Source organism: Aegilops tauschii, chromosome 7, assembly GCF_002575655.3.
Source record: "Aegilops tauschii subsp. strangulata cultivar AL8/78 chromosome 7, Aet v6.0, whole genome shotgun sequence".
Classification (NCBI taxonomy): domain Eukaryota; kingdom Viridiplantae; phylum Streptophyta; class Magnoliopsida; order Poales; family Poaceae; genus Aegilops; species Aegilops tauschii.
Genome location: NC_053041.3, coordinates 583922625 through 583934727, shown reverse-complemented (window position 1 = coordinate 583934727; position 12103 = coordinate 583922625). Strand labels below are relative to the sequence as shown.

Below are 12103 nucleotides of genomic sequence, written 5' to 3'. Positions count from 1 at the left end.
AACCCAACAATTTTATAGCCCGAATTACCCGACCCAAATTTTCGGGTAAACCCGAACTCCCAGCCTAACTTCACAGCGCCTCTCTCTTCTCATGAGCCACTCATAGCACAGTGAAAATCACCTCAGTTCACTACCAATGATTTACATGCGGTTGGAGAGTTCCAGCCAGCCAAAGACTCCCTGTTGTAGATGAATAGCCCGCCAGATTGCAGAAACGGTGAACATGGGATGATTGAGTTGACGAGGTACCCAAATAAAATCAGGTAGGTTTAAAAAGACAGGTATCAACAACGGTGATAACCGAACAAAGCTAACGGGTCTAGGTGGACGGTGAATGTCTGATTTCACTGGTCTGCCGACGTTAATCAGAAATCATCCACAAAACAGGCAGGCATCATGATGTAGGAACAACCGAACATCAGCAAAGGCTTAAGGTCCATAACTCCATAGACAAATTAAAGTATTCAAATGTTTTAAAGCATCATCCATGATATGATAACATACGGTGGTAGCCGGTATGTGGACATATGCCTTCACAGCATCGGGATGCAAGAGCATGCACTTTGTTGACATTCCACCTAGTCGCGATGTGCAGGAGATGCAACTGGCTTCATGTGCTGATGTTGGCCATGGTTGAGCCAAGGGAGTCTGCACTGGCATTAGAGGCATCAAAGGAGCGACGCCGTCGTCGGCTTACACATTTCACTTGATGGCACTGAGGAAAACATAAGCAGCATGCGTAAGTCATATTAATATAAAATAAATAAAACTAAAATCATGTTATTTATTTAATGCACGGAGTGGTTTCATCAAGAGAAGATAGTGGAACAGATGGAAATGATTCCACACGCTAGAAAAATGTTGGAAACATTTTTACTTTAATCTTTTTGTTCTGATCCAATCATCCAACAGCAAATCTAACGCAATACTGCATATGAATTCTGAAACTCAAGCACCCAACAACTTAGTGTCACATCAACTAGTTAAAGTAAACAAGCCCGGCTCGGAAAAATCAAAAGTTCAATGTATCACACAAAGATCGAGCCACTCACCCAAAGAAACCAAGATTCCCATCATCAGCCCCCATATAATATTTTCACAAATGGAATTTTAGAATCATCAACTAGTATCATGACCACAGCTAGGCTTGCACTCGACTTTACTGCACTGGCTAATTTGCAATTGCTATGTTGTATTCTCCAAATTCAAGAAGCCTATCACAACCCTCCTCCTTTACCCGGGCTTGAGACCGGCTATGCCTAGAAGACATTCATTACTATAGGCAGATCTCCACATTAATTGTTATAAATCATCTTTATGCTCACATGGCGGCTGAATACAATTGTTAGATACGTGGTGAGATGGGGCCATTATTAAATGTTAGTTGTACTTTTAGTACAGTCTAAGACAGGGACATTTATTTCGCGTAGCTCGATTTCAGTTGAGACCACCCCTCGTATCACTTTATGTCCGCATAGAGATTCTCTTCTTCCCCCAAATATCCTGTTCATCTTCTCCTTCGAAGCACAACCGGACGGATCCAAGAAAGAAATCTAGAAATAAGTGAAGTTGCTGTGGAGTCGGGCTAATGAGAGACACTGCTGCGTATCAGAATAGGTATTTGTTTTCGAACTAATCTCTACTGGTATCCTTATTTCTAAGATCTCGAATTTGTCAGTTTAGATTTGTACAGACTTGATAATAATCTCTCCATGATTTGAACGAAGCAGTAATCTTCAAGACTGCGATTTGTTCAGATAAATTGGTCCTTTGGACAGATCTATTGTTGTTGGGTCTTTGGAGAGGACTCCTCTGCGTAGGAAGAAGATGTGCTGCATGAAGATGGTGATACGATATCGTCTAACAACAGCACCAGATTAGATTTAGAAAACCATGATATCAATTCGGACGCTCATGGCACTAGGAGGCCAATCTCATGGATGTAGAAAGAGAGAAAAATAGTTGGGCGCGAAGGTAATATTACTTGTTCCAATTATTAATAAATCATTTGTCGTTGCTGTATTTCTACTGGCATATTAACAAGATTGTTGTAACTAGTAAAAGCTAGGAATTACATAAAGCTATCATGTTGTTTAATGTGTAAGACTGAACTTTAACAGGCAAAGGCATGGAGCAAAGCCGGATGAAAGGCCAGCCAGTGCCGAACGGATCACTGCCTTAGAGAGTACTTTTCGTGGATTTGCTGAAAGGAAAACTGAAGCTGTTGTTGCTCCTGCAACTGGACTTACATTTCATTCAATTTTGGAGGCTTATAATTTCTACAATCTGTACTCCTGGATGTGTGGTTTTGGTATCAGGTATGGTAAGAGCAGGAACAATGTTAAGGGTGCAAAATCAATGCAAGAATTCCTATGCAACTGCGCTGTGAGTACATTTTGTTTCACATTTCTCCTCGTTTCAATATAATTTTTTTCTAATGACGGAGTTGTATATATTGTTTCAATATTTTGAGACAGTTTCCTTTTTCGTTTTATCAGGGTAAGCCAATTAAACAAAACACATCAACTATTCGTACAGAGTGCCCTTCAATGTTTTAGACTACTAAGGCTTGCAGGTGGCAGATGGTGCAGAGAGTGGTGTCTCTGGAATTCGGGCACGTTGTGCTCAACATTCATTTATGGGAGTGGACTGGAAAAGAAAACAACATAACTCATTTTTAGAGAGCAGTTATGATTTGAGACAAGAATGTTAAGAATGTTATTTCATAGAAAACTTGGGAGCATAATTCAGTGGGAAAAGCAAGTTGGAGTTGGTTGCGAGACTGCAGAGAACAAAATATAATGGAGAAAAAGAAATGTAGGTAAGATGTGAAATAAGCTGAAGATTACCAGGTGGCGATGATAACATTTAGCAGGATTAATGTATGTCCAAATCCCAGGCACTTGACAGTTAGCAGACAGGATGACAGGAGTATTAATTTGCAGCTTACATGGGAGCATGGATAACTGTTCAGAGAAGTTGGGCACACAAATTTGAATGAAATTTCACTTTTTCTAACAAGAACATAACATGTGAGCGGGCAGATAAGATAACAATCCAGTGAAAAAACATAGGAAAATCAAATATCACAATCAACAAGCACATATATATTAGGGGGGGGGGGGGGGGGGGGGGCGGGATTGCAGCACAAATCAGTACTTTGGTGGTACCTGGAACGGTAGCCTCACATCAGATTAACAGTTAACTATGTATTAAGCCGAGAAGATCTGGGTGGGAGCTCAAGAGGGGAACGGAAGAAGAGAAGAGTGAACATGAAAGAGAAGTGCAGGGTGGGCTCACCAGAGCTAGGTGAGTTAATCGCGAACAGAAGCTTCTCTGCACAGAACAGCTTCTATCCCAGTGGTGGGACCGACACTGCAAAAAGGACATGCATATACGCGGTGATATATTTGCTACAATTAAGTGATACGAAGAACTATACACAGCACATCGTACTATACATTTCGAATCTAAATGCAGGTGCATGGTGAAGATGTAGGGGGGTGCAGCACCTAGGATCCCCTATGCAATTCCCGACCCCTCACAAGCTTATTTTATAAGCCGCCCCCAATACTCACTGAAGCTGCTGAACTAATTAATCCTTAACTCGCAACAAATATGGGGAACGGTTTCTAAATAATCTAGGAAGGGGGCGGCTTATGCCATAAGTCGCCAAAAGAACTAAGCCTCGGTACAGGATGTAGTGTGCAAATGATATCCCTGTTGATAATGTTGCAAGTTGTTAACAGGGGAGAAACTTGAATATGGTCTCTGAAGTACAAATGATGATTAATTAATTATCCAATTCAGTTCCAATAAATATAAAACCTCACAAACAGATGCAAGAACATAAAGTTCAACCGACATTTTCTTCCTAACGTCAGCTGTAATAAACAGCAAGAAAGGCAATACGGTGACCCAAATCTATCATACGTTATTTTGGAATCATGATATCAAATGTTAATGTTCAATAATTTCTAACATTTTAGAGTTAAATATTGTGAGTCAAGAAGAACTAGGATACAAGAACAGCACCATATTACCTAATCGAGTTGAAGACAACATTGGCTGCCCAGATTGTGTCAAACTGGATGGCTGCTGCACGCTATAACCATATTCACTCCAACCCCCATTGCAGCCACCCTCATTCCACATGTTTTGCTGGGGTTGCTGTAGAAGGGTTAACATAGATCTTATTGAGGAGATGGCAAAATGGACACATCTATAATAGTAGCAAGATGATTACAGGATGCCTACCACACTGTTCGGAACAGTATCCCTCGATGAAAGATGATCATTCAGCACACCATTCTGAGCAGACTCTGCTGCAGCTTCCCCATTACACGGCCTAAAGCAAATTAAGAGGCAAAATGTCAAGTGCCATGTGATAAAATAAGTTAAGAACTGGTTTAACAAATCTTTTTACTTGAGTGTATGAAGGTCAACAGAAGCAGAGCAAAAGAAAACCATGCCTTGGACTTGGAGCGGTATTTAGATATTTTGAGAATGCACATGAAATGGCATCAAAAGAAGCGGATCTCCCGCCACAAGATGGTTCGATGACTTCCTGCTTCCTTCCAATTTTAAAACGAACAACCGGAATGGGACCAAAAGAAATGGATCTCCCGCAGCCATATGCTTTGATGGATTCCAGCTTCATTTTTCGAATATCAACACCAACAAGCAATGCATCATTATCCTGAGACTCCGCCTTAGACACGAGATAGACAACATCACCGCCGTAAAAACCAAAGGTCGGGAAGCTTGTACACTTCAGTTTTCCCAATGTCCATTTCTTGTCTGTATCATTCCATAGATGAGATTGCAGCACAGAGGGTTCAGGTGGGGAGGCTGATATTTCGTCAACATGAAGAATGTGACTACTTTCCCAATAGTTCCAATCAATGCTCCTAAACATTGTCCGGATCTTCCAGCCAGCAGGTACATGCTGCACAGGTTTGTCATCTCTAACGCCGTCCATATCATCAAGACTGAGGAGCTCTGCATCATCGATGGTATCTGCAACATCAAAAATCATGGCCGTCTTCAAATTGCTCTTTCTGACAACGGGGAACCACCTGAGACAGTGTTCGATCTCGATGAAGTTGATGTAACCATCGGTGAAGCCAATGACGTCCCGCACTTGCCGTGCTTTGCTTTTCCGGTGCAGGTCGAATTCGGCCTTGGGCAGCGGGATGAAATGGGGAACAGGCTCCTTTTCAAGCAAATTGCAGACGACAATGCCACGCCAGAGGTCGACCCATCCTACTGTGCTTCTTCCGAGCAAGATCACCTTGTCAGTTAGGATTGGCAGCTCCAGTGGCAGGACATTCGGGTCGGTCTGCAGCTGCACATGTTTGGTGCTCCACTCGTTTGTCTCCGACGAGAAGATGTGCAGGTTGTAGTGCCCAGGGTCCCCATTCAGGGAAAGATCAGCGACCAAGAAATTGTCGCCCTTGCCGGGCACGATGGCGGCGTGCCATGAGTGCACGTAGGCTCGAGGGGAACACGGAACAGATCTGATGGTGGGCTTGCCGTCGGAGGCAGCCTTGTAGACGAAGTACTCGAGATGGGAGTCTTTTTCTGTGCTCCGTGGGCCGGAGCTGAAGGCGAAGCAGAGGAGGACGAGGTCACTGGCGGAGGAGACGACGCGGGGCTCCGTGGTGTAACAACCTTCGGGGCAGTGGACGCAGAAGTAGGAGACGGCGGGCGGGTCGGCGAGACAAAAGGTGACCTTGAATTCGTGGCCCGTGCTCGCCGTGGCCTTCACGGTGGTGGCGTTGACGCGGTCGGCGAAGTAGGCTCTGCTGTCGAGGAGGACCCAGGAGGGGTAGCTGGATGGGTTGGCGCCGGCGGGGTCGACTGCGGGGGGGTAGAAGGAGGCGGGATGGACGGCGGGGGGGTCGACGGAGGCGGGATCGACGGCGGGGGGGTGGAAGGAGGCGGGATCGACGGCGGGGGTGTCGACGGAGGCGGGATCGACGGAGGCGGGGTCGACGGAGGCGGGGTCGACGGCGAGGGGGTCGACGGAGGCGGGGTCGACGGCGAGGGGGTCGACGGCGAGGGGATCGACGGCGAGGGGGTCGACGGCGGCGGGGTCGACGGAGGCGGGGTCGACGGCGGCGGGATCGAGTGAGGCGGGGTCGACGGAGGCGGGATCGACGGAGGGGGCCGTCAAGGATTCCTCCATGGCCGCGGATCCGACAAGGATTTGGGAACTAGGTTACCTCTCAGCAAAGGGGGCGGCGGCGAGTATTTTGGGGGTACCGTGCCTTCTTACGATGACCCCAGTGAGCCTTAGCGAACGCATCTACATGGGCCAGGAAAGCCCATCTACCCAGCCGTTGCCTAATGCCTGAACTGAACCTGCTACGAAAATAGACGCCCTTGTCTCAAAAAAAAACGAAAATAGACGCCCCTCAAAAAAAAATTGCTACGAAAATAGACAAAACTGCCGCAAACTGGAGCTGCCGCAAAACTGAAGAAAAAAGCTGCTGCAAAACTGAAGAATCACACTTATCTGAATTGAACCTGCTACGGAACTGAAGAATTACACAACAATAGACAAACTGAAATTTAAACAAGCAACCTGTGCAGGTTACAACCAAGTGAATTTCACTTAATAGTCTTAATCAACCGCTGGTCTCGCATTGACAAATTCAAGAGCAGTACAAAAGTTAAAATACTAGAATTTCCACATGTTTTTCCCTGGGGCAGATTTTACTAATTAGTACATGACCAACACTATAAGAAAAAATGAATGCATGACCAGCAGCATCCACCCAATCTTTAGCATTCACCACTCTTCAAGTCCTCCGGTGATAAAAATAGATCTTCAAGTCTACTGATAACAAAAGGGATCTGAAAGAAACATATCATTTAGAGCACTGCTATACAACCGATATTTTTAGACGACAAGCAGACGACGTTTCTCATCCAGCCATCGGTACTTTTGTCCCTGAAGTATCTGACGGTGTAGATTATTTATCGGCTGCACGTCGGGCACATAGTGTTGTGTGCACATCCATTCCGTATCATTTACGTATAGTTGTTCGACACTAGAACCCTGCATCATTAAAGGATTGCTCATATTAGAAAAAACATCAAATTTGCTGAAACCGTTAGTCAAGCACAATGGTAAATGGGATGAAGCATACCATCAGTAATTCAGTGTAACTCTTAATACATCCATAACCATGAAAATCATTCTCAACCGGCTTGAAGATCCTCAACCGGCTTTCCGACGACACCGGGGCGGTCGGAGGTCCTCAACCGGCTTTTCGACAGCACCATACGTCTTCATGGCGAGGTTCCGCTCGGTTCTAGCCAGCCGCGAGATCGGGACGACGTGGCTTCCGGTGAAAATCGTGCCTGACTACGATCTTGGCGGACGATGGCGGCATCTCAGACGTCGTTCCCTTCTTAAGGCATCGTCGTTGCAGGTCACGTCAACCTGATCGAGAAGTTCCGGGGGAAACCCTAGATCTGGGTCTACCGGATCGAACGATGACGGCGCCTTCGGTGTCGTTCTCCCTCCTGGGGGCATCGTGTTGGAGCAAGTGCTGGTTGGAGGGGACAAGAGGAGGAGCGGTGATTTATCTTGCCCATTGATGACGGTGGATCTCGGCGGCGTGGCGCAGTGAAGACTCGGCGCCCGATGCGCGGAGATGGACTCGCGCAGGAGGGTGACGCTGTCTAGCGTTGTGGTAGCGTCGGCGGCAGCTAGACCGGGCAAGGTAGATGCAGCAGTACAGCTCCGAAGATGGATTGGTGGCAGGTGGCTGCGGCGGCCTCATACCCGGCAGGCGTCCTGGTTGAGGAGCACGCCGGACTGGTGGGTGCCCATACCCGGCAGGCGTCCTAGTTGGGACCTCAGGTCTTAGATGTTAGGTTTGGCTGAGAGGTCTGTTTGGTATTAGGCTCAGACTATCAGCGCCCCTTCATCAACTGGATAGGAGTAGCGACAGATGTTGCTTGGACGGTGGCTTTAGTCTTACTGTTGTATGACTTTATAAGGTCTTGTGTTAATAAAATTCATAAAATGGTTGTATGCATCGTCCAGATGCAGAGGCCGGGGGTATTCCTCCTTTTCTAAAAAAATGAAAATCATTCTCAATGCTCCTAGTATATTTCTCTGTCAATGAATGAGTCTCATTTTTGTGTTGCTGGGAACCCATAGGCAAGTCATGTGCACTGGTGGTTTTGGTAGACTTTTTCCTTCTTTTGTTGGTTTTCTTGATTCCATTCTCTTGCTGCTACATGTAAAAAGAGAACAAAGTAAAACACTATACTTGAATGGACAAGAAAGTAAATATCTTTTAGCATAGAAAAGACATATTGTAGGAAATACTTGTGTCTTTTTAGCTTTGGTTGGTCTTTTCCGCCCTTTCATTTGTTGTTGGATCTCATTCTCTTGTTGCTGAAAACAAAATGAACATAGATTCAATCATACAAACATACTATATTTGAAAGGTCAACAAAGTAATTATTTTTCAGGATATAAATAGCATGTCGTAGGTAATTCTTGTGTCTCTTTAACTTCTTGGTCTTGTCTTCCATTTCTTGTGTTGCCTACCGATCCAAGTTGACTTTCGCTTCGAACCTTTTTTCTGTGGAGATTTTTCTTTAGGCGTGCAACACTTAAATCTTGATTTGATTCTTGAGGTACCACTTGGGTATCACATTCCTCGACAGGTACCACTTGGGTATCACATTCCTCGACAAGGTGACCTTCGCGTTCCCTTTTCAGTTACTTTTCAACTTCCTTAGTGAGGATACCAAGTGCATTGTCAAGTAAAATACGACACGGCTGAGAGCTTAGTGCTTGAGTGGCTATGCTGACAAATTTGTGTGTGAGAAATTTGCAGCTAAGAATGGCATCCAGAATTGGATTCTCAACAACATTCCTTCCACTTCTATCTTGGATAGTTCCACACCGTGCACCTAGAGTCCAACACTTTAAAATATAATGTGGTGGCAGTAATTTAATGTTCATCAAATCGAGAACTCTAGAGCATGGGCGCATAGTAGTCCAATTCTCTCAAATTGCCCACAACTACATGTGGCTATTTGTTCCAACGGATTACCAACAACCGTGCGCTCATCTTCAAATACTGGATCTCCGCAAAGGCTACCAACTGTCGTTGCAAATACATAATCCCCATCCAGTACTTTATTGCAGGTTGCTATAGATCTCACATACTCTATTTGAAAACTTTCAAATATGCTAGGAGTGTATGCCTCACTTGCTTGGACTAACATTGGTGTAGTTATTTTGTTTCTAGGTAGTTTCTCTCTGGACTCATACTCCGAATTCAACTCGTTGTCTCGTTTCCTTTTCACAACCCTTTTTCAAAATGCTTGAAAAAATGAACAAGCTAGGTCTAGGTCTGATTTCAGGTGGAGTTTCAAGTCATTGTTCAGGCTCTCGCTTAGTTGTGTGCTTCACATCCCTAAGGTGAGAGCATCCCTCATATAACATTCAACCCACTTTTCTCTTACTTTATAGATGCTATCAAACCAAGTTTGCTTCTCTACCTTAGTTCTCAGTGTGTAGAAAGCCTCCATAAATGTTTCCTTGTCCTCATACCCGAACACACAATCACTAAAATCCTTGATAAGATTTGATTCTTTAGTGCAATGAGCACACAAATGTTTGATGGCATTTTGCATTATGTGAAAAGTGCACAGCCCATGCCTTGCTTCTGTAAATACACATCCTCGATTGCATTTTCCATTGCAGTGTCTTGATCTGTGAATATTGTTCTAGGTTGCTTCTTGTTGTGTGTTGACAAAAAAGTATCAAACAACCACCGGAAAGATGGCAAAAGTATAGTGTTCACAACCAATTTCTGAATGGAAAGATGGAAAAAGCCAGTTCTAAAACAGAGGAGACTAAATATAATACTTGTTAGCTTTGACTTACTCATTTGCTCCTTCATTCTCCTCTTCACCAATTTTGTTCAAATTTGTACTGGTTTGGTTTTCCATTGGATGAGCAATGAAGAATGGCAGAGGCCAACAAATATTGCAGCCTACAAAAAGAAATACATGTAACACTGAGAATCAATGAGAAGTGGATCTAGTTACTAATAATATGATCTATGCATGTGGTCAACCTGACTTTTGGATTACCTTTTCACACTGTATGGAGGGTTTGGCTGGTATGAACGATGAAGTAGGAGCGCAGCCTGGTCCGACGGAGGGCTCAGAGAAGAGGTTGATCAACTAGACCGGATCAACTAGACCCCAAGGTGGTTTTGGACAGAATTTTAGGCGGTTTTTCATCGGGCAGTGATGACTAGACATGATTAAGCAGTGTTGCCTAGCTGACTGGACGCCCCCTAGAGAAAGATCTCCATTCTTCTTTTCCTCCTCCTACGACGACGAACCCTAGGCCCCGCGGCGCACACCTAGTCCAAAAGTTCCCGCGACGACGAACCTAGCTCCCGCTGCGCACACCTATGGCGTCTGGTAGCTTGTGTAGAAGTTACCGTTCGTCGTCCATGGTGTCGTCGGGGCAATCGCTAGTGGCTTGTCGGGAGGGGCCGATGCAGTACTCGCCGGACGTGCTTTGCCACTGTGGATTGAAGGCGCCTACATGGATTTCGTGGAGCCTCGCCAATCCCGGCCGTAGATACTACAACTGCAGCAAATCGTAGGTAAATTGTGTTGGCTTAGCCTAGGTGGATTTAGTCTGATAGTTCGAGTTCTTCACTGAAATCCGTTCTTTGAAATTTGGGTAGGGCGTGGACTGTCGGTACTTCAAATCGCATGAAGATCCCCATAACGAGTTTGTCAGCCGACTGCTAGGTGACCTACGAGATGTTGTTTTCCATCTGAGGACCGATGTTAGGAATTTGAAGACTGCGAATCATTAGTTGGACCAATCTTTGATGGAGGCCAAATGTACCATTGTTGATGCTGATGTTCATCTCATTGACTTGCAAGCAAAGGTACCGTGAAGAAGTTTCTACTCTTCTGAAGGAATTGGAGAGATGCAAAATGAAGTTCAAATGTGTTATCTGGTTTTGCATTATGTATGTGATGTACATGGCCTACAAGTTGTGACTGGTCGGTGAAGAAGTTGGTTGAATTATGTGATGAAGTGTCTGCACTATGCAACTTGGTTAATGTATCGTGTACCAGAAGTTTTTTGAACTGTTAATTCATGTCTGTGCAACTTGGTTAATGTATCTTCTTTTGTCTGTGATGAAACTTGGTTAATGTAGCTTCTTTTGTCTGTGATGAAACTTGGTTAATGTAGCTTCTTTTGTTTGTGATGAAACTTGGTTAATGTAGCTTCTTTTGTCTGTGATGAAACTTGGTTATGTATGTACTTTGTGATGGAAATATGCCCTAGAGGCAATAATAAAGTTGTTATTATTATATTCCTTATTCATGATAAAGGTTTATTATTCATGCTAGAATTGTATTGACCAGAAACTTAAATACATGTGTGAATACATAAACAAATACCATGTCCCTAGTGAGCCTCTACTAGACTAGCTCGTTGATCAAAGATGGTTAAGGTTTCCTAACCATAGACATGAGTTGTCATTTGATAACGCAGTCACATCATTAGGAGAATGATGTGATGGACAAGACCCATCTGTCAGCATAGCATATGATCGTTCAGTTTATTGCTACTGCTTTCTTAATATCAAATACATGTTTCTTCGACCATGAGATCATGCAACTCCTGGATACCGAAGGAATACCTTGTGTGCTATCAAACATCACGACGTAACTGGGTGATCATAAAGATGCTCTACATGTATCTCCGAAGGTATCTGTTGGGTTGGCATGGATCGAGATTATTTGTAGACACCTTCGGAGATACCTGTAGAGCATCTTTCTGATCACCCATTTACGTTGTGACATTTGATATCACACAAGGTATTCCTCCGGTATCCGGGAGTTGCATGATCTTATGGTCGAAGAAACATGTATTTAACATTAAGAAATCAGTAGCAATAAACTGAACGATCATATGCTATGCTAATGGATGGGTCTTGTCCATCACATCATTCTCCTAATGATGTGATCCCGTTATCAAATGACAACTCATGTCTATGGTTAGGAAACCTTAACCATCTATTGA

General features: G+C 44.3%; 1 protein-coding gene across 2 annotated transcripts; it reads right to left on the bottom strand.

The window, feature by feature from the left end:
• Window positions 1-418: 418 nt before the first annotated feature.
• LOC120968240 (uncharacterized) lies at window positions 419-6321 on the bottom strand. 2 transcript variants are annotated; one of them, XM_073505273.1, is made up of 6 exons: window positions 4473-6265; window positions 4258-4348; window positions 4044-4170; window positions 3301-3375; window positions 2850-2966; window positions 419-715 (listed from the first exon to the last, which is right to left on the bottom strand). In XM_073505273.1, exons 1-4 carry the CDS (start codon window positions 6188-6190, stop codon window positions 3353-3355), a joined length of 1959 nt encoding a protein of 652 aa, XP_073361374.1. In that variant the 5' UTR covers window positions 6191-6265; the 3' UTR covers window positions 419-715; window positions 2850-2966; window positions 3301-3352. The 2 variants fall into 2 exon arrangements, with proteins under 2 accessions (XP_073361374.1, XP_073361373.1); XM_073505272.1 differs by lacking the exon at window positions 2850-2966 and having other exon boundaries at window positions 4473-6321.
• Window positions 6322-12103: the final 5782 nt, after the last annotated feature.